The following is a 20544-nucleotide window of genomic DNA, read 5'->3' as shown; positions in this document are numbered from 1 at the left end:
ACGCCTGATGGAAAGTCAAGACATTTTACCTACTATGAGAAAAAAAATAATTTTAACAAAATGCTTTAATTTTTCAATTTGTAATTTAATAGTTGTTAAATACAGTTTAGTATTACCATGTGATATTTCTTGTTTACTGCACTTTGTTGTTAAACCTTCCAGAGTTCCAGTTTTAGACAAAGAGATTATTTATTGAAACTTTCACAGCATTAAAACTGCATTTTCAGCGCTGTGAATGCTGCAGACCTCAATGATTCGCAGCAGTTAAGTTTTTGGAAACAAACCCCCGGGGACATATATGGGATCGGAAGTGTGACACGGCGGCAGTCTGGTAGATATGTGAAGGATTCTGGTTAAAATCTTAATAGGAGTAGTTTTGAGCAGCAATTTTCTACAAAAATAACTTGTGATTGGTTGGTTACCCTTTGACATTAATTGGTAGTGCAGAAAAATAGCAACCAGCCAAGCTTTGAAGAATTTTACAAGACTGGTAACAAAGAGCAGGAAATGGACACAGAATGTTTCTGTTTCGTCTGCGTGTGGAGTCAACCAAGTATGCAGAGTGGCAGCACAAATGGCAGCGAGAGGCTTGCATAGTACAGTAACTCAGTAAAGAAACCTACTCGGTGATTATTATTATTATACAGTACTTAAAGTAAATGTGATCTCTGTCAAATCAGGCCATAATACTTCATGCTCGACTAGCGCCTCTTGCATGTGAAGGATGAGTCATGACCACATAAATGAATGAAAACAGATGTTTACCAATTTATTTAGTTCCATCCCGGAACACTACAAAAACAAGCTGAACTGACTATGACCAAATAGGAACCATCTTAAACATTTTACTCGATTGTGTCTGATCAAGCATGGAGGTGGCTGTTGCAGGACAATTTTTGCTAATTATTGCAACAGAAAAAGTCTCATTTAACCTGTGAAAGTTATCTATTTGTACTTTTACGTTGTAGCAAAATACTACCTTGAGGTATATGCTTCAAGGTAAAGAGTAAACCTGAATAATATCTGTTCATTTTGGAAATATTTAAATGGTCACTATACCAATTATATTCAAATGTAATTATTCAGAAGATGACATCAGAGTGTTTAAAACGTCAAATGCTGAAGGCTAAGTGTGTATATTGTTAAACTCTGATGTTTGTTTTTTGTATTTTAAAATTGCAATAAAGGTCAAATAAAACCATATAGCATGCAGTCAGACACACATAAATGCCACACTCCGCTGTGGTGTGTGAGTGAGCATACGACTGACAACAACAATAATGTAAAAGTTTATATCAGGCATATTTGCATGTATCTATTTTTCATCCTTTTACTGAATTTTGCTCTGTCTAAAGTAATTATTTTAATGGGACTGCCTGATTAGGTGGAAATGTCTAATAAGTATTTATAACAATTTCTCTTTGGACTACATCATCTGGCCTGGATGTTAGCACGATCCAGGTGATTGGCACGATAGCTTAGGAATTTTTCAAACATGAATCTTTTGTCATTAACTGTGCCCTAAAGCACCTGGCGTCCTAAAACTGTATGTAAACACATAAGTTAAAACAAGTGAGCACCACGCAGGTCAGCACATTTTCAAGGATTCACACAAATCCACAGAGTAAGTAACTAGAGTAACTTTATAGTAGATAAAAAGCGTGTTCCCCATCAGGCTTTATTCAAGAAAAAATAAAGCCAGTCTCCCTGTTAAAAAAAAAAAAAAAAGAAACATGTTGCACTTGTTCTACCAGTGAACCAATCTTGCTAGCTTCCTGTTTTCAATAAAAGAGTTAAATGTGGTTAGCCCAGATAATTTGCCTATTACAGTGTCTTTAAATACAGCAAAAAGCTGGATCAGTAAGTTATTTTCAAAAAAGGAAAATACCGCATGCCTTAGGATATACACAATTATGCATAATAGGATACCACATTTTGGCTGGCTGGGTTAAGAGAAAATTGTCACCTTCTCTGTTAACACATTATGTGCAAATCTGATCAGTTCAAGCTCTCATCTGTCAGTTGGGATTATTAGCGGCCTCTTTTGTTCTGTGCGCCGAGCATTGGCATATTGACATGCATATTTTTCACATTTATCATCAGCAGATCCTGGGCTACAAAAGAATACTAGATTGCTCTGTATAATCTCAACTCTCGTTGCTCAAACTGTCATCTTTTAATCACAACCAAGCCGGACCTACGTGTTGAAGAAATCTAATTAGACTTTGTGTGTTAGTGTTAAGCATTAAATAAATGTGAAGCTTTGAACAAAAGGGCCCTTCCTTAAAACACTTAAGTCTACTGTAACAGAGCTCATATAAAAATGAATTCAAATTAGATTTGCTGCTTATTATTATAAAGTTGTCAAAGCCCAGATGCATACGTGTCATGCTCGAGTTTTCCCATTCTGATAGAATATTTTATTTATTCTTAAAATCAGTCAGGACACAGTGAGGCTCTTCACTTCATGCTTGTCTCTTTTACACCGAACCTTGATATCTGAGTAGCACGTCACCGAGGCAGCATTGTGTCTGAGTTGTCTCCAATCTCTCTGTGTCCAAGGTTGCAGCTCACTCAACTCACCCCAGCCCCCCTCCGTACCATAGCCACGGTGCTTCAGTCTTTCCCACACTTTCATCATCGGCCTGTCCTCTTTTTTATAACTACCTAACTACCTAACTACTAGAGTTTACCATGGGTCTTGGGTATGAGTGAATTAAGTAGCTTACTTGTGGTATAGTATGAGTTTAATTTCGTGTGGGATAAAAATGGTTTATGATTTTATAAATGGCTTGTTTTGGGGGGGGGGGGGTTTGTGTTTGACTGCAGGTTTGAGTCCAGTAGAGAACACATGTTTCCCATGGAGTTCTTCTTTCCCCCACAGAGGACATGCCTTATCTGCTCGGACGAGGCATCTGGCTGCCATTACGGCGCACTCACCTGTGGCAGCTGCAAGGTTTTCTTCAAAAGGGCTGCCGAAGGTAAATCTTAAAGCATCCAACTGGGCTGTGAGTTTTATGCCAGTCCACTTGAGATTATGGCTCTTTATTCTACACATTAATAGTTCCTAAAGAGTTTTGTGTTTGCTCATGGTTGTCTTCAGTTTAAGTGATTTACATTTTTTTACATTGTTTCACGGTTTCTCCTGTAGGCAAGCAGAAATACCTGTGTGCCAGCAAGAATGACTGCACTATTGATAAGCTAAGAAGAAAGAACTGCCCCTCCTGTCGCCTGAAGAAGTGCTTTGAAGCTGGGATGACTCTTGGAGGTGGGATGGATTTTTGCAAAGAAGCAGCTAATACTTGTTGACTTGATGCTATGGTTTATAATGGTATATAATATATATATATACATATATATATGTGTGTGTGTGTGTGTGTGTGTGTGTGTGTGTGTGTGTGTGTGTGTGTGTGTGTGTGTGTGTGTGTGTGTATATATATATAAAAAAAAAAGAGAGAGAGAGAGAGAGAGGAAAAAAAGATGAACAAAGCACTACAAAAAAAGTGAAGCCCTGAAAGTGACACTATTAATGGTTTCCTCAGACCAAGTATTTTATTCTTTCTGCACTGCACATCTTATCTGGCTCTCTTCAATTGCAGCATCATCACAATAGGGGATGTTACTGATAATCAAGCCCCTGACTGAGCTGCCATGCAATTTAGACCTCTTCCATTCACTTCTCCTTACTGTCACCAAGACCTGCTCGTCATATTAGGCTGTAAAGATTGACATGTAGTGCACTAATTTTAGGCTTGTGTTCAATTTTCACTCTCTTCCATTTTCTCATTCTGTTAACGGTGAAAATTGTACTAGAAGCACAAAGCTGACATGAGACATGTGAATTAAAGCAGCAGACATGCTGGTAATTTTGCCACCAGTCACTGACAAACGCATGGAGGGAAAATGTGATCTAATGCTGTGATTGTTAGTAAAAAGGGACACCTTTTCTGGTTGTGGCTAAAAAGTTCCTTTCACTTATCTTCTCATCACAGACATGTAATTCATTCTTGGCATCTAACAGGGAAATATATGGCAATAATTTTGTGGAAGTGGAAGCAGAGAAATTATATGTTTTGTCCTATTATCCCAAAGGGTGTTTTACTGGAAATACTTTAAAGTCCTAAAATGCTTAGAGAATATGATGATTAATGTATTACCAAATGTCAAATCCACTGGCATCTATATGCCTTAAATAATAACCCTACTACTAGATTTGATCTATTTGTTTCACTTCTTGTAGTTTAGAAGGTCTGTCTGTCTAGCATTTATTTTAATCATAATTCTTATGAGTTATTCTTATAATTTAAATTCCATATTATTTCTGGAATGTTAATTACATCTGCAAACAGATAACAAACAGTTACTTTCACCAAAGCATGATGGGAGTTTTATTTTGAGCAGTCACAGGAAAGCTCACTGCACATCTGCTGTCCCAGTGGAAATACATTTCATGGAGAACATTAAACTGCCTAACATTCTTTAAAAACTTTGCAGTTTCAGAACCCAACCCCTGACTTCTTTTGACAAGAGTATAAGAGATGTGTATCACAATCTGCAAGTCAGAGTTAAACCTTTATAAAATAATGATGCACATAAGCCACTGTTTTTCTCCAGCATTTGTTGAAAAAATAAGGCAGCTCAGTGAATTGGGGCCATTCTGTCAAAGTTCCACTGCTTGATTTTGTAATATTACTTTAGTTAAAAAAAAATCACAGTCATGAAGTCAGTTTATTACAGTGGTAAAAGTTATTCAGTTGTACTATCCAGGATTATGTGCAGGTTTTATCCCAAAACAGGTAATGGAAGTTATCTGAATTATAGGGCAGGGCTAGCGCAATGCTTCAGTAAACATAATAGCGCTTTGAGTGCTTAGTGAGAGTAGAAAAGCGCTATATAAGAACCAGTCAATTTACCATTTACCATGGTGTTTCATAGTTCCCTGTCTGCCTCGAGGTAAGTCAATCGCTTTCTTATCAATTTGTTTTGATTACTGATGCTAGTCTTTCCAAGTCAAATAAAGGCTTCAAAGTACCTGAAGACCTGAATATAAGAGATGGATGTTAAAATTCACATTGGCTAGTGCTTCACAGTCAACAAACGAGAGTTAAATCTACTTCTTCGTTTTTTGTTTTTTGTTGAACAATAACAGATTGTTGAAACAAGTGAACATAATTCATTGAAGTACACATTCTCAGAAATAAACTATATTGCTGGTAAACTCCAAAGAAGGTAGAGCATGGCAGATCGTAGAACCTACAATGGTAGGGCAAAACAGTCTTGGAGTCTAGATGCTGCTGATGGTGGAGATGAAGAACTAATATAGTGACTTAGATGGGGTGGAGATGAGTTGGAGCCAGGTTGCAACAAAGAGTCTGAAAGGCAGAGTGACAGAAGAACACAGAGATTTGAAGGATGGACATCCGAAGACTGATTAGCTTGCAAATGGTGAGCAAGAAAATGAATGGTCAGAGTAATGAAGATAGAATTGACATTGAGAAGGGAACAAGAAGAATAGGCAAGCAGCTCAAATGACCAAGAATTCAATCAGGCAGTAGAATACAGATTTCACGTCAGAGTTTTGCTTTGCAGCTGTACCATCCATTGGGTCGTATTCCTTTGTTTTGAACACCTAGAATTGGGCTTTGTCCAAAAGCAAGCAGTTCTCGTTATTGTAATTCTAGCACAACACTTCCAGAGCTCAAACTATAACATTAGTATTTCACATCTCTCCGTTTGCCTCAAGGTAGAACGACCTTTTCCCCAGCAATTTACCCTAATTCCTCCTGTCAGATTCCAAAGTCTTCCCAAGCCAGGCAGAGGCTCAGATCCCTTAAGAACTGTCATCCAAAATGGTTGAATTCAAGGTTACGTATATCTGCTATCTGGGCAACTTGGATTAGACAAAGACTTGAGGTTAGAGCAGTCAAGTAGTAACCTGTGAGGTGCTGGTTTGTGTCCCTGTTTGCATGCTTTCTCTGATTGATATAAATAAGATAAATTCCAAAGATGTAGGATGTAAATCAAAGCAGAATGCAATTATTTGCAAATCTCATAAATCCATATTTTATTTTAAAAAGATATTTAAACAGATATTTTACTTTTTCATGAAAAATAATAACTCAATTTAATCTCAGCAGTACATCTCAATAAACTTTGGATGGGGGCAATAAAAAGCTGTAACCTCATGTTGCAACTAATTGGGTTAATAGAGAACATGTTAGTAACATAAGCATTTATAAAAATAATATCTTACAGAGTTTCTTTGGAGTAAAGATGGGCAGAGATTCACCAATCTGCAAAAAAAAAATGCATCTACAAATTGTGGAACAATTTCAGTAAAATGTTCCTCAACATAAAATTGACGCCTTTGAACATCAAGCACTGATTATACTTATACTATAATATCATCATTGAAAGAGTCCCACAATCTGGAGAAAGATCTGCTTGCAAGGGACAATGTTGAAAATCAATATTAGGTGCCGTGATCTGAGTAATGTCCTCAGTAATGTCCAACCCCCAAAAGAACTCAGCCTGCCCAACAGATGAAGCTGACTTTGGCCCCTGTTGCAAAAGTTTGAGTGTTACGTGACCAGTCCAGTTTAGTGTTACAAGGTGAACTCCCAGCAGTTTGTTCCTGACCCTGATGTTCAACAATGTGATGGGAGTTTTCTCTGGAAGTCAACCACCATCTGCTTCATATAACTGGTGTTTGAGTTCACACTAGATGACAAAGTCAGTGATGACCTTCCTGTTCTCCAGATCATTCTCCTCAGATACACAACCACTGATGACTTTATCATAAGAGAACTTCTGGAGGTGACATTTAGTGATGTTGTATCTGAAGTCCGATATAAAGAGTTAAAAGGAAGGGAGAGAGCACTCTTTCTGCTCGGTGACAGCTCGTACTCTCCTTTTTCTCCCTCCCTCGCTCACAGACACATAACGGGTATGGCAGTCGATTCTCCCTGCAGCACTACATTGCCCATGAGGCTACATTCTTTAGGGCGATGCCTGTAACACTCTCTTATTGCTTTCATATTAAATAATTTTTTTTTATATTTCTTCACGTCATTATGAGACGCAAGATTGAGACACAGGCATTTGAGCCTCTTAATTCGTGTTTTGTTTGAGTTTCCACCGGCGTGGAATTGCCAAAAATAGCGAGGGCATAGCCTAACAAAGGAAAGAGGAAAATACCGCCGTGTAATCCTTTTATTTCAACAAAGTAACTGTATTCTGAATACCCCCTTTTTAAACGGTAACTGTAACGGAATACAGTTACTCATATTTTGTATTTTAAATACGTAACAGAGGTGCATGTATTCCGTTACTCCCCAACACTGCCTGTGGACTACATATTACATCCCAGTCTGTGGTTTTGAAGCAGTCACTCAGCCTCTCACTGGTCTCCTCTGACAAGATCTTCACAGATCAGGTAAGATTTTGTCACGGACATTATCTCAAAAAACCCCAAAAAACTTTTTGGAAAACATGTAAACCTCTGAGCTAAAGAGGAGAGGGACTCGCTGCATCTCTGACAGTATGGGCATGTTTGAGTGCCTTTGGACTTCTTACACATCTGGACAGGCACCAATGCTGAAAAGTATATACAGGTTTTAGAGCAACATATACTCCTATCCAGACAACTTTTTCAGGCGTGGCTTGGCATATTTCAGCAAGATAATACTAAATCACTTGCTGCAGCTATTAAAATAGCGTCATGAAACAAAAATGTGACAGTGAATACCCAGGACTGTTGCCCAGCTAGACTCTTATATCGCACAAAGATGGGACAATGTTCCTCTCCAAAGTCCAGGATCTGGTCTCCAGGCAAATACAGACTGTTGTTGAAAGAAGAAGGAATACTACACTGTGGTAAAAACACAGCCATTAACGTGGTACACTTAGTTGGTTTAAAAATGTGATAATTTTCAAGTTCTCATGTGATTAAAATATGGGTTTTCAGTGATTCTGTTTTCATTTAGATTTTATACATCGTCCCAAACTTTTTTGGTGTTATCTAATAATTAACAAAGATCTTGATTTCACCAATATTAAAAACACCAATTTGTTCAAATTCATATAGCACCTGTACTGTTAAAGAACTGGAGTCATTTAGTCTCTCTAAAACCTCAGAACAACCTTTGTGTGACTGCCAAGATGCTTTTGACAAATACTGATTTAACTAATCCCTTTATACTGGCAGCAATAGCAAGACAAAAATCATAAATAACTAAAGTTCATTTACTTATTTAATTAGATTTAATTTACTAAAATGCTATATAATATCTCACCATTTTCTCTTCAAAGAAAAAATCCATGTGCTCATTAGATCTAATTAGAACTAATTTTTATGTTGTTATTCTGTTTGTTTAGTGCAGTCTTTTCAGAAAAACACACAAAAAACCCCATTTTAAAACAGTAATTAAAACACTTAATGACAGTTGTAAGCAGTTACAGTTTCTCTCTTGGTGCTTAACAGCCAATCAGAAAACTCTCAAAATGATTTAACTGAAATAACAGACTTACCAACCAAAACTGGTTAGTAAATAACATGAAAGGAGGGCATTACAACATGTCTTACCAGGACGAAGAGACAAAAACAGGCAAAATAAACTGAATAATAATTTCTCTTCGTTAACCTCTGAGCTTTCTCTGCTATTTCTTTATTTAGTTTTAATGTTTTCTGTGCAGTCAAATAGTTTTTTTTCTCTTTTTTTCAAATCAGCTGCATCACACACGATATCAATGCATAAAATACTATACAAAAAACAGAACAGTAGTAATTAAGAGGAGATAATGAACACTTCTTTTCAGAAGGATTTACATTTCATGCACTTACTTGACATTTTGACAGGGACACTAAATCTGTGTTTCCAAGTAAACACGCTGCGGTGTGAAGTCCAGAATGATCACTGAACAGAAAGTTTTACATTGTCCCAGCGTTGATTCATTGTTTTAACGCTTCAAAGCTAAGCATATCAAACCTGATACATGTGTTTTTGTGAGTCTTTGAGAATTCTACATTCCATTGTGATTTTTTCTCTCTGAAAAAACAAAATAAATTGCATGAAAGATTAATTAGATTATTTCATGGTTCAGAGTTAACTTCATATCTATTTACAGTTTGCTGGTATTTAAAGTAATACAAAGATAAAATAGGAAGAACTAGTAAAGGTTTAATAAGTTTTTATTCTTACAGAAACAATTAAAAAATATATTTATCTCCAAAAAGCTGACTAAGAACTGTTTTTAAATGTTTTATTACATTCGTTATTAAATGTTTTTTTAATCTAGATTCGTCACATCACAGCAATGTAAAATTTCAAGGTATTTACACACTTACGAGCTAAAAATAACTTAACCTGATTGTAATACGTACATTTATCCTGAGCGTATTTCCCTCACTGTTTTTTGAATAAATTATTTGAATGAATTATGTTATTCCATTCAACTGAGTTTAAGCTGCATTTTTCCCAAAACAGAACTCAAATGCCGTGTGGATGGATGGACAATATATATGATTCTGATCAAAATATTATATTGTTGTCCTGGTGATTTCATTACCATATATTATTATGGTATACAATGTAAAGAACTTGCATGTTGAATTTACAGTTCTTATGTTTATATAGAAATGTGAGCATTTCTCTGGCACGTGACGCTTTGTGACTTGGTTTAATGTTCAGTTTTGCCATCCTATCACACTTTCATAATTTCAGAAACAAAATTTACAACTAATGACAAAACTTAGAATGCAAGACATTACACATGAGATGAAGTTATCCAAAAATAGAATTCTATAAATATTGTGATTGTGATGCAGATACTATCAAAAGCAACTAATCGACCTGGCAAAAAAAGAGTGGTAAAGTTCGCCTGTGGAATTTGATATGAGAGAAAATGGGTTTGTTCTGGATAAGGGAGCAGCTTATTTACTGCCACTTTGAGCTGGAAATATTGACACGGATGCCAAAGCGTATGCAACGTATGCAAGTTAATGCAGGTGGTTGTCACTGATTTGACATATTTATTGTTCCTAGACCAAGTCTTTGAGCGTAACAAAGCCTGAATCCACCCATTGGGTGTCTCTGTCTCTTTATATTGGCTTCAACTCAAGTATGGAGAGTGTCACGTTGGCTCGACCCAACCATTTACATTGTTCTCTGCAAAGATCAGATGCCTGCCTGTGTCACCAGTTGAGAATCCAAAGGAAAAAATTTTAATAAACCATTTTTACTTGAAATATTTGTTATTGGATCAGGAGTGGAAATGTGAGACTTACAAATTATCCATCTTATATAATCTGCAATTTTCTTTCAGCTCTGCCACTCCTGAGAGAGACTTAAGTCGTGTCTATAACTGGCAGCTCAATATTTATCAAACTGAAGAGCCAGGCTGCAGTTTTAATTAGACACTCTTTACACACAGAAGCTGCAAGAGGCAATTGCACGACAATTAACAGTTACTTTTTTACTGTCACTCAGCTTTGATAAAACAGATTAAAAATTTAATATGTTCCTCATAGTCTGATTCTCCATCTTCTTGTCTTTTTTGTTTCCCCCAGACACTACAACAGATTAATTGTCAGAGAAATACATTGTAAAATTACGCCTGTACAAAAGATCCTGTTGCACTTCAAAAATCGCCAGAGCACACAAGTGTGTGTTCTTCAGTACACTCATCACATTGTTGCCATTTGTATTTTCCTGTCACTTGCTCTTTAGCAGGACTGACATTCCCAAATGACAGGCTGAGCCGAAGCTTAACCGTTCATATAACTGTTCTAGGAAAAAAATTATAGGTGATCTTAAATCTGACTGCTAAAGAGCTAAATGTATTTGGCAGCTTCTCCTGCTCTAATTTGGTTTGTAAGTGCAGGTTGCCATATGGAGCAGCTGCTGCAGGATTTTCAGCATTTGTGGAGGAAGGAATTACAGCTTTGTTAAGCTCAAGATGGGAAACCAGTATGTTTACTTTAACATACAGTATTTGTTGGTTTTGCTTTTGTTGTCTTTGACTTCTTAAGATACATACATTGCACAAAGAAACACAATTGTAAGGTAGAAATGCACAATTTACTGAACTGTATAGTTAAAGGAAATATTTTAGGACTCTGCAAAGGCAAAAAGAAAAAGAATATTTTCATGTCCGCATTACCAGTAAGGACTCGCACATGATGACAGTAGGCTTTCTATCAGACGAGGCTCATCTGTTCAGTGAGTCCTCTTTCAAATCAAATATGATTCAATATTCTAGTCTATTAGTAGCACAGTATTGAGTATTATTGAGACAAATTTAATATTTCTTTTAAAATAGTTCACAGTTGCAGTATGGGGCATTTATGACATATTATTTGGAAAGAGGAATGCAGTATTTCAGCAGTACTTGTATGGTCTGTTAATGCTTTTTTTCTGGTTTCCTATAATATTACATATAAAAAAGAGCCATATGTTCCAGATGGCGTGTGGGGATGTAATGGATTGATTTGATTAATTTTCATTGAAATCAAGCTATCAGAATGATAACTGAAATTTTTTTATGGCATCAGCCAGCTGCTGTTAATAATAACACAATTTTATTCTGCATATATCATTTAGGCAGAATGGCTGCTACAGGATAAGAAGAAACCTTCTCCTTGTATTGGTCCAGATGTAGATTTGGATTGATAACTTAAAAAAATCTGTCAAACCTGAACTTGATGAGAACTGTTACCTTTACAGACATGAAATCATTTTTTTGTTTATAGCACGTAAGCTGAAGAAGATTGGACAACAAAAAAGCCCAGAAGAAGAGCATGGTGCTCAGGATCCAGTGGATCCACATGTCTCTCCTAAATCTGGTGTGCAACTGAACTCCCACCTGGTCTTCCTCAACATCCTGGAGTCCATTGAGCCAGAGGTTGTGAATGCAGGCCATGACTATGGCCAGCCGGACTCCGCTGCCACCCTGCTCACCAGCCTCAACGAACTGGGAGAGAGACAACTTGTCAAAGTGGTCAAATGGGCAAAAGGATTGCCAGGTAGGACAGTGGTTGCAGCAGAGGTGATAAGATTATCTTTTTTTGCTTTTGAGTTATCATTAGCAGATGGATCCAGTTTGATCTTTAAGAGATTAGTACACCGGATAGCCTGTCTTTGTGTCTTTGCCCAGTCTCAAACAGAGGCTGCCACTTTTAAATTAAAAGTTAAAACTGTTACTCGTTTAAGCAATCGGCAGGCACAGAGCAGCATTAGTAATTGTGTTTAAGAAATACATGTACATCTGCTCTCAGCTTTGTTATGGCCTCTACAAACTCCTGACAAAACTGTCTAGCCACTCTCTTTCACTGTGTTCATCCAACTGTATGTCACAGAAACAGCTTCATAATGTAAATTGAACTTTTGTGCTTATGCAAACTTAACTATCCAAAAAGTTATTGCCCAAACACAAAACCTGGACTTCGCACCTTTGCGTAATTGGCTGGTGATTTTGTTTCACTGTCATTAACCAGCATGAAACTGGCTCGTCACTGTCTGTATGTGATTTGGTGCTGGCAATGTAAGGTTCTGTGGGTTTATGAGAGCTTTTTCACTAAAAAACAGCTGCCTGCTGATGAGAGCAAAGAGAGTGAATGAAACCAATACAATGAGCGAAAGAATGCCAAAATGCTCCAAAGAGCTCAGAGGAACTGAAGAGTGAGGTGAAGATTACTATGGCTTTGTAACTACAAGCCTCTCATCACATACAAGTATTATTTGATCAGTTGTTAAGATGAGAGAGAAAAAACACGCGAAGATAAATTATTCTTTTTTCTTCAAATTCTAAATATGATTCGGTCTCGTAAGAACCATCCAACCTGTAAGACAATGAAGCGGAACAGCTCTAGTGATAGATTTTTGAGCTCTAACCTGTGGCCTTTTTTCTTTTGTCTGATAGGAAAAATGTAACAGGAGAAAAGAGGTGTCACTGTGCTCATACACCTGGACACAAAACCCAGACGGACTGTGGTGGTAGAGCTTGATGATTCATCCCACCAAAAAAAAAACCTAAATGGAAAAAGAAATCAGTTATTTTCCAGTCACAGAAAACTATTCTTCTCCTCCTACCCATAATAAAATGTTTTAAAAAGGTTGTTTTAATAATTTGCCCCATATTAAAACACAACAATGAGGAAATTCAAACATGTGCAGCAGACATTGTTTAATGACTGAGATTTTGCAGCTATGTGAAGATTTAGTAGTTTTGCCTGTAGGTTGTTAGATAGATGCTCTTGTGTGTGCACCATTCTGCAGTAGTTACCATATGACTTCTCATTCAGGTACTGATGACATTCAAAATGTTATACAGAAGACTAACAAACTGATAATGAGATCTCAAAACCAGTACGTGAAAAAAGATTTTAAAAGAATAATTAAGAAACTAGACATTCTAATAAAAAAGCTGGATTGATTGGAATGAAAAGAATTGGAAAATGCAGCTGCCTCCCTCTTCCCGCTCCTCCACAACCACCCACACATGCAGGGCCTTGGAGTGGGGGTATGTCACCAGGGTGCAGAGGAGGCTACCCTGTCCCCTTCTGGCTGCCTCTGCCTCAATTTTATCCCACAACTTAGACATTCACATTATTCACACTCTCATTACACATACATATAGGATCTTGGGGGTGGGCACAATCACGGAGTCCAAATTACCATCAGGGTGTATACCTCACCCCTGACGTCGTTGCCCACCTCTCAATTTTAAATACACTTAGTCATTGAGGGCTAGCAGGAGGGACTATGCGCTTACCTGCTGCTCCTTGGCAGGTAGCTCCATGCCCTCCTGGGTTTTAATTGCACCTTAGAACACATATGCATCAACACTACAATGAGCGGGTGGAGGGAGGTTTGGAGTCTTCTCCCACCCCCATTCTCTGCGGCCTGCTGGAGCGGGAGGGCTAGTAGGAGGAGTTGGCCGTCCGACTGCGGTCTGGGGTGTGGGGCCTCCCTGCTGCTGCGGAGTCGGAGTGGTCTGCCTCTCCCCACCGCAGGGAAAAGGGTAACACCACCTGGGTCTGGGTGCAATTCCCCCCTCCAGGGGCAAGGGTACCTAGACCCGGTTTGTAGAGTACGCTTGGGGAGTGTGATTGTGTGTACAGCGTCTCTTTATGTCTGTCTCCACGTTGGTTGAGTGTGGAGTAAGTGCATATGAGAGCATGAGGGTGGGAATGGATGTTTGTGTCTGTGTGTGCCTGTATGTCTGTGTCTATATGTCAGGTTGGGTATCAGACGCCACCTCTCTGGGGACACCTCAGGCCCTCCAAGGTTTGGAGGCCTATCTCCACCCACCACCACTTCCCCTGCCGGTGGCGGACTCCCTCAGGTGTCGGTGTGTTGGTGGTTCTTTGTGTCTGGGGGTGGGCGTCCGGGTACACACCGGCTCACTCCTTGGCGGCCGCTTGTCGGGGCCTGGGGCCTGGGGCTCACTCGGGCCCCTTTGGAGGTGGGGTGCCCCCGGCCTCTCGGCCTGGGGCTCGGTCACTCAGGTACAGCTGGGGGCCGGCGGAGCTCACGGGCACGTCACTGCAACTCCCCCTGACTTCTGCTCCGCGGCTGCTGGGCGAGCCCTCATCTGGGACTCTCCTCAGCTCTTACTGGGACAGTGGCGCGGCTGCCCCCTCTGTTGGTCTTCCATGGTCTCTTGTGTTCTGGGGGCCTCTGGATGTCTGGAGTTTTGATCTCCTCCATACCCGCTTCACACCCTGGTGGACGGGGCTGTGGCCCCCCCACACTCCCTAGCAGATCATTACATGGAGAAACCTTTGGAATGCAAGCATGCTGATCCACACAGGTATGCACACATGGGTATTCACAGACGCGGACTAAAGCTTTCTTGGCTGCTGCCTCAAAGCACACTGTGCGCTGTCTATCTTGCGTGCTGCACAATATCGTTTATTATTTAGTAAATATTGATATCTATGACTAGCTAGTTTATTGTGATGGTGCTTTGTTTTCTCTATTATTATGTTGCTCTTTGTTGTTTGCTGCCTCCTCTGTTTGTTTTTTTTGTTTGTTTTTTTTTTTTTTCTCCATACAGGTGACCCAGGAGTTCTTTTTTTTTTTTCTCTCTCTCTTCCCCCCCCCCTTCTCACCGTCTCTTCTCCCCTTTGGTTTTCTTTCTTTCTCTCCCCCTCTTTCTCTCATTCATTCCCCCTGTCCTATTTATTAAAAAAAAAATAAATAAATAAAAAAATGACAAAGGATGAACTGAAGCTCTGCCATCACGTAATGTCGCATACTGCTGTTTCTGATGTCATTTAGAAAAAAAAAAAAAAAAAAAAAAAAAGGAAAATGCATTTGATAATTTCAGACCTCATGGGCAGGCTGTCCCACTGGTGTGAAGCATAAAATCTAAAAGCTGCCTCACTAAAGGTTTTTGACCTGCTCTTTGGAACATCAGGCCATGTGCCAGATGACCCGAGAGGCAGTTCTGGTGCAGGTATGGCAAGCGAATCACGCAAATAGTCTGGTGACGTTCAGAACAAGCATGAGCATTTTGCAATCTATACAAACACAATTATTGGCACAGACAAATAACATTCAAGTTCAAAACAGGCACAATTTGTTCCTCACTCTCTGGTTCTATAGTCTACACTCACAGAGAGTTTTCAAACAGATGTCACTTGACCAAGCAGAAATGTTTTAGTTTCTGATCGCTGAATTAAAGTTGTGTACTCCAGCCACACAGCCAAGTGTTTTTATTTTTTATTTTATTTATTTTTGCATCAGATTAAAAATAGATTTGGTGACACGTTATACTTAATTATGAATCAAAGACAACACAAAAGTTTGTTGTTTGGTGTTTGGGGGGAATTTTGATAGACTTTAAGATTTGTTGCTGGGGAAGTCCCTAGCCACAGCCTATTCATTCTTTCACCCATTCATTCATTCATGTTTTTTATTTCCCCCATTCTGTCCTTGGAGAGGGCTGGATGCCTTCCATTCTGAGCAGCTGGAGAGACAAGAGGGAGGGTATTCACTAACGGTTCACTAATTTCTTTTCTCCTCTTTCTCCCATTTCTCCACCATTTCTATTACTGTTTTAAGTTCAAACTGTCTGCATTTGTCCTGGACAAAGGTTGTTCTGAGGTTTTAGAGAGACTTAGTTTCAGTTAGTTTCCAGAGTGGATTTTCTTGTCTCTATTGAATGGAGAACGTGTCAGAAGCAAGATTTAGGAAAATCAGTAAATAATATTCCAGGTTCACTAAATCATTTAAGTTTAAAAGCCTAGTTTTTATTGTTGTTAACAAAAAGTTTTTTCACATCTAATTTGAGTTAGTAGTAGTTTAGTTTACTATAATAACCTTGGTTGTGGGCATCGATCTACTGACCTTCTTTTCTCTCCCATTCTAATTCCCAGCCACATGCGTATCCAGTATTTTAAAAGATTATAAAGAATCAGCATGTCCTGTGTCATTATCAATGACTTAGTATAAAAGACAGATGTAGCAATCATGACATCACCTACTGCTCTCTGAATTCTGAAGCCTCCCCGTTTGGACAAGAGGGAGGGGTCTTGCTAGCCAAAACTGATATGAAAACTTTATGGAGGTCAGAGTTAATTTTGAGAGCAAATTTTTATTTAGTTATTTAAGCAGATAAATGCTTTTAGTTTTAGTCGACTAAATATCATAAGATCATAGAACCTCCAACCTAAAGTTGGTTCGGAGTTGCTCCACACGAAATACAAAGCATCTTCTTTTACCTGACATCAAATGTCAAATGTGTCCATATGTCTACTCTTTCCTTCTTCATTGATGTCATGAACTGCTGGTCTGTACTATAAACAGAGGTGGAAAGAGTACTCAAAATTTGTACTCAAGTACAAGTACTGTTACACTGGTTAAATTGTACTCAATTACAAGTAAAAGTACTGGTGTTAAAAAAAATACTTGAGTAAAAGTACAAAGTACTGTTCTCAAAAACTACTCAGAGTATTAATTACTTTTTAACAGACTGATGTTTTATTCTGTTGTCAATAGCAGGCATTCAACTCGATTCACCAGTATAAATATTTATGTTCAAAGCACATTTTTCAGATGAACAAGGTATAGAAAGGTAACTTGTTTTGTAAATAAATGTAGATATAAAAGAAGGAATTTTGTTTGTTAAAACAATGACAAAAATGTTTCTGAACATGCGTCGAACCATTTAAACTTTTCCCCATACACTGAACAACAGGCAGGTAAGTGTCTTAAACTCTTAGCATTTCTTTCACACTTTACTTTCTGAACCTTTTGTTCAGTTTCAGCAAGAGCTGGTTTTCTAAATTAACAGAGGCAATCCGACTTCGTTTGGCAGTGAAGAGTAGACCAGCACAGCTAAAAAGTCGTTCACACGCAGCAGAAGCAGGCAGAGCTGTGTTCAGTTTAAGAGAGAGGTTTTTGATGGCTGAGAAGGAGTGCAGCAGCTCCATGGTGTCTGTGGCACAAGCAAGATAACCATCAAGCTCAACTGCACTTTGCAGCCTTCTGGAGATTGGTCTGGAGAAGAATTCATCTTCATCAGATGACTCTCTTTGCTGATCCTCACTCTCATGCTCTGTCGTTTCAAGATGTTGTTTGATGTATGTCAAGGCTGTAATTGCAAGTAGATAACACAATTTTGTTATTTAAATTTCAGTGATTATTCCTGAACACAAATTTAAAATCGGCAAATTCTCAAAAAGGATTGTTTAGTATTCAGGACAGACCATCAATAACTTACAATGTATTAGGTGAAATACTCACTTAAGCATGTGTTCAAATGTAAAAATACACAAAAATGGGATCACATGAATCCTTACCAGCCTCTATTACATCTGCTCTGTCAGTCCAGGAAGTCTTGAACTTGGGTAAGAGGACTGCAGCTGCAGCCAACTCTGGATCCTCCATCATCGCTCCAAAATGCTTTTGAAGGCCATTTTGCAGGGCTCTGATGAGTGGCACGCATGTCTTGCTTGATGTCTCCAGCCTGCTAAGTTTGGACAGTAGTTGTTGGATTACTGGCAGGAGCCATCCCATAAAGGAAGTGGACTCAGACTGAAGGATGTTTGAAGCTTTCACCAGTGGCTTCATGGTGGTACAGTACTCCCTTAGGAATGCAACTTCTGCAGGACTCAACCTGTAAGACACAACAACAAAACCCACCATGACTATAATAGGGATCTTCTGATTTAATATTAAGAGTCTGCTCACGTTTTTAACCATACATTAAGGAAAATTCACAAAATTTGCAACCATATTGGTAGGTGTCCAATTTTACTCACATTTTCACCTTGAACTCCTCACAAATGCTCCTGGTGGCATCTTCCCCCTTCTCATCAATGGCAAGGTAGGTTGAATTCCATCGTGTTGCATTGGGACGAATGATCTGTAGCTCACACTTGTCCTCTACCACTTCATTAGCCAAATGAGATCAGCCAGTTTTGTTCCAAATGGCCTGGCATTTTGCAAAGGTTGCACGGGAGAGCCTCTTGTAGGTGTCATTCATGCTCTCTGCTAGGGCAGCATCAGATGTTGCCACAAGGTTTAGCAGGTGACATGCACATCGCTGATGAGGCGGAAGTTGATACTCCAAACCAGAGTCTTCATCAAGAATTGCACTTGCCTCATGGTAGTCAATATGGTCAGTCAGGTCAAGAGTTTCTGGGTCTGCTTCATCTTCAGCTTCATCTGCATCATTTTGTGCCCCAAACATGTGGAAGGCCTTGACAAAGTTGGATCCACTATCAGTTGTGGTTCTTACAACTTTGCCTCTAATCTTGTATTGGCAATGGATATCATCAAGCGCACCAGCAAGCATGTCAAATGTGTGAGACCCTCTCAATCTTTTGCATGCTAGTGCTGCAGATCTTCTTTCCAGGGACTCTTCCTCTATCCAATGGCATGTGACTCCAAGGTAACTTTTCTGATGAGCTGACCAACAATCAGTAGTGGTAGCAACAAATTTGACTTTATCCAATGCTGCAACCAAAGTCATCTTCATGTGATCAGCAGCTTCACAGATTCTGGCACGGACAGTGGGTCTGGAGATGACTTTGGCTTGAGGTTGTAATGTGGTAACCAATTCTTTGAAAGATGGCTGTTCTACCACTGCAAATGGCTGTAGACCCTCACATATGAAATTGATGACAAGCTTGTCAACAGTTGCTTGTGGAACATGTTTGTTTGCAGCTCTCAACATCAGGTCTGGTAACTTGGCTTGCGTATTTGCTGAGCGCTTGTTTGGTGTGGCTGTGGTCTTTCGCTGTCGAGATGTTGATGCCACAGTGATATTGTACTGCTCAATCTTCGATGGATGTTTCCTCTGTAGAGATAAATATTATCATACGTCAGGTTCATACATTACTTCATAACATCACTGTGATTAACACTAAAGGAAAACACATTTTTAAAACATTATTCAACTAGACTTGAGCTAATCTTTGATTGTTGAGCATAGTATAAAAGAGTGGTGAATTGGTCAAATTTTGCAGATATATTGCTGTATTTATTTACAAGTGTAAACCAATTTTGAACGATCATTGCAAAAAACATGAATTTCTGTATACATTCTAAGTTCTGTAATATGTATACTATCTGTAAAAAGAGTATCGACCAATGTATCAGTATCTAAATTTTTAACTCCTTTTTATCAGTATCACCCTAAAGTTTTCAGTATTAGTCAGGTCCTAAAAATACTAAGAGAGCAAAATATGTGTATATAGCAAATCTAATTTAAGAAAAAGGGATCACATACACAAAAATGCTGCCCATACAGCTAACAAATAAAAACAATCCACATTATGTTCTTTAAAAAAATATATCATATTGGGAAACATATAACCCTACTGATTAAGAGCCATGTCACTATGATAGACCTATATCAGGCCAATGATACTGATCAACTGATCCATCAATCGGGCTCTGGTACATGTCAGCTGAGACTGCGGTCAAGTGAGCCCTCACTTACGAAGTCGCAGTCAAGCTAGCCGCCCCGCCAGCCGCACCTAAAATGTTGTTGCACTACTCTTACGCATATTACGGTATAGGTGCCGACTGGCTTAGAAACGCAGTGTTTTCTGTCCTGACACTATTTTACTTCACAATCCACTCCCAGTTTTGGTTAATCTCCACTTTCACCCCTGTGATCCACAGCCCAAATTACTGTATGATTCAGAGAAAATTAACAATAAAATTTACCCAATTTACTCAACTATACTTTTAATGTCCTCATCTTTGGCCTCAGATTACAGGAAAACTATAAGAGGTGACGCAGATATCTCACTGGATTCTGACTCTGGGTGACCCCCACTCTGCACCCTGTCATCCACAGCCAAAATTACTGTACAGTTTTTGAGAAAATTGATAGTAAAATCTTCCCATTTTGCTTTACTGTACTCTACATATTGACATCTTTGATCTCCGATTACAGGAAAACTGTAAGAGGTGACGCAGATATTTCACTGGATTATGAATCTAGGCCATCTCCACTCTTCACCCTGTGATCCACAGCCAAAATTACTGTACGGATTTTGAGAAAATTGATAGTAAACTTTGCACA

At 38.8% G+C, this 20544-nt stretch overlaps 2 protein-coding genes across 2 annotated transcripts in view; one reads left to right on the top strand and one right to left on the bottom strand.

Moving 5' to 3' along the window:
• The window catches only part of ar (androgen receptor), a 40994-nt gene that overhangs the window by 6919 nt on the left and 13531 nt on the right, over positions 1-20544 (top strand). The window contains exons 2-4 of the mRNA XM_080867276.1: positions 2830-2981; positions 3152-3268; positions 11750-12022. Coding sequence (XP_080723402.1) covers positions 2830-2981; positions 3152-3268; positions 11750-12022 — 542 coding nt within the window. The remainder of the gene's footprint in view (positions 1-2829; positions 2982-3151; positions 3269-11749; positions 12023-20544) is intronic.
• LOC308387325 (uncharacterized protein) lies at positions 16879-18406 on the bottom strand. The gene is made up of 3 exons (XM_080867277.1): positions 18269-18406; positions 17807-18123; positions 16879-17598 (listed from the first exon to the last, which is right to left on the bottom strand). Coding segments are annotated over exons 1-3 (675 nt in total). The 5' UTR covers positions 18271-18406; the 3' UTR covers positions 16879-17242.

Source organism: Rhamphochromis sp. 'chilingali' (genome assembly GCF_963969265.1).
Source record: "Rhamphochromis sp. 'chilingali' genome assembly, chromosome: 19".
NCBI classification, from domain to species: domain Eukaryota; kingdom Metazoa; phylum Chordata; class Actinopteri; order Cichliformes; family Cichlidae; genus Rhamphochromis; species Rhamphochromis sp. 'chilingali'.
This window is presented reverse-complemented; position numbering and strand designations above follow the sequence as displayed.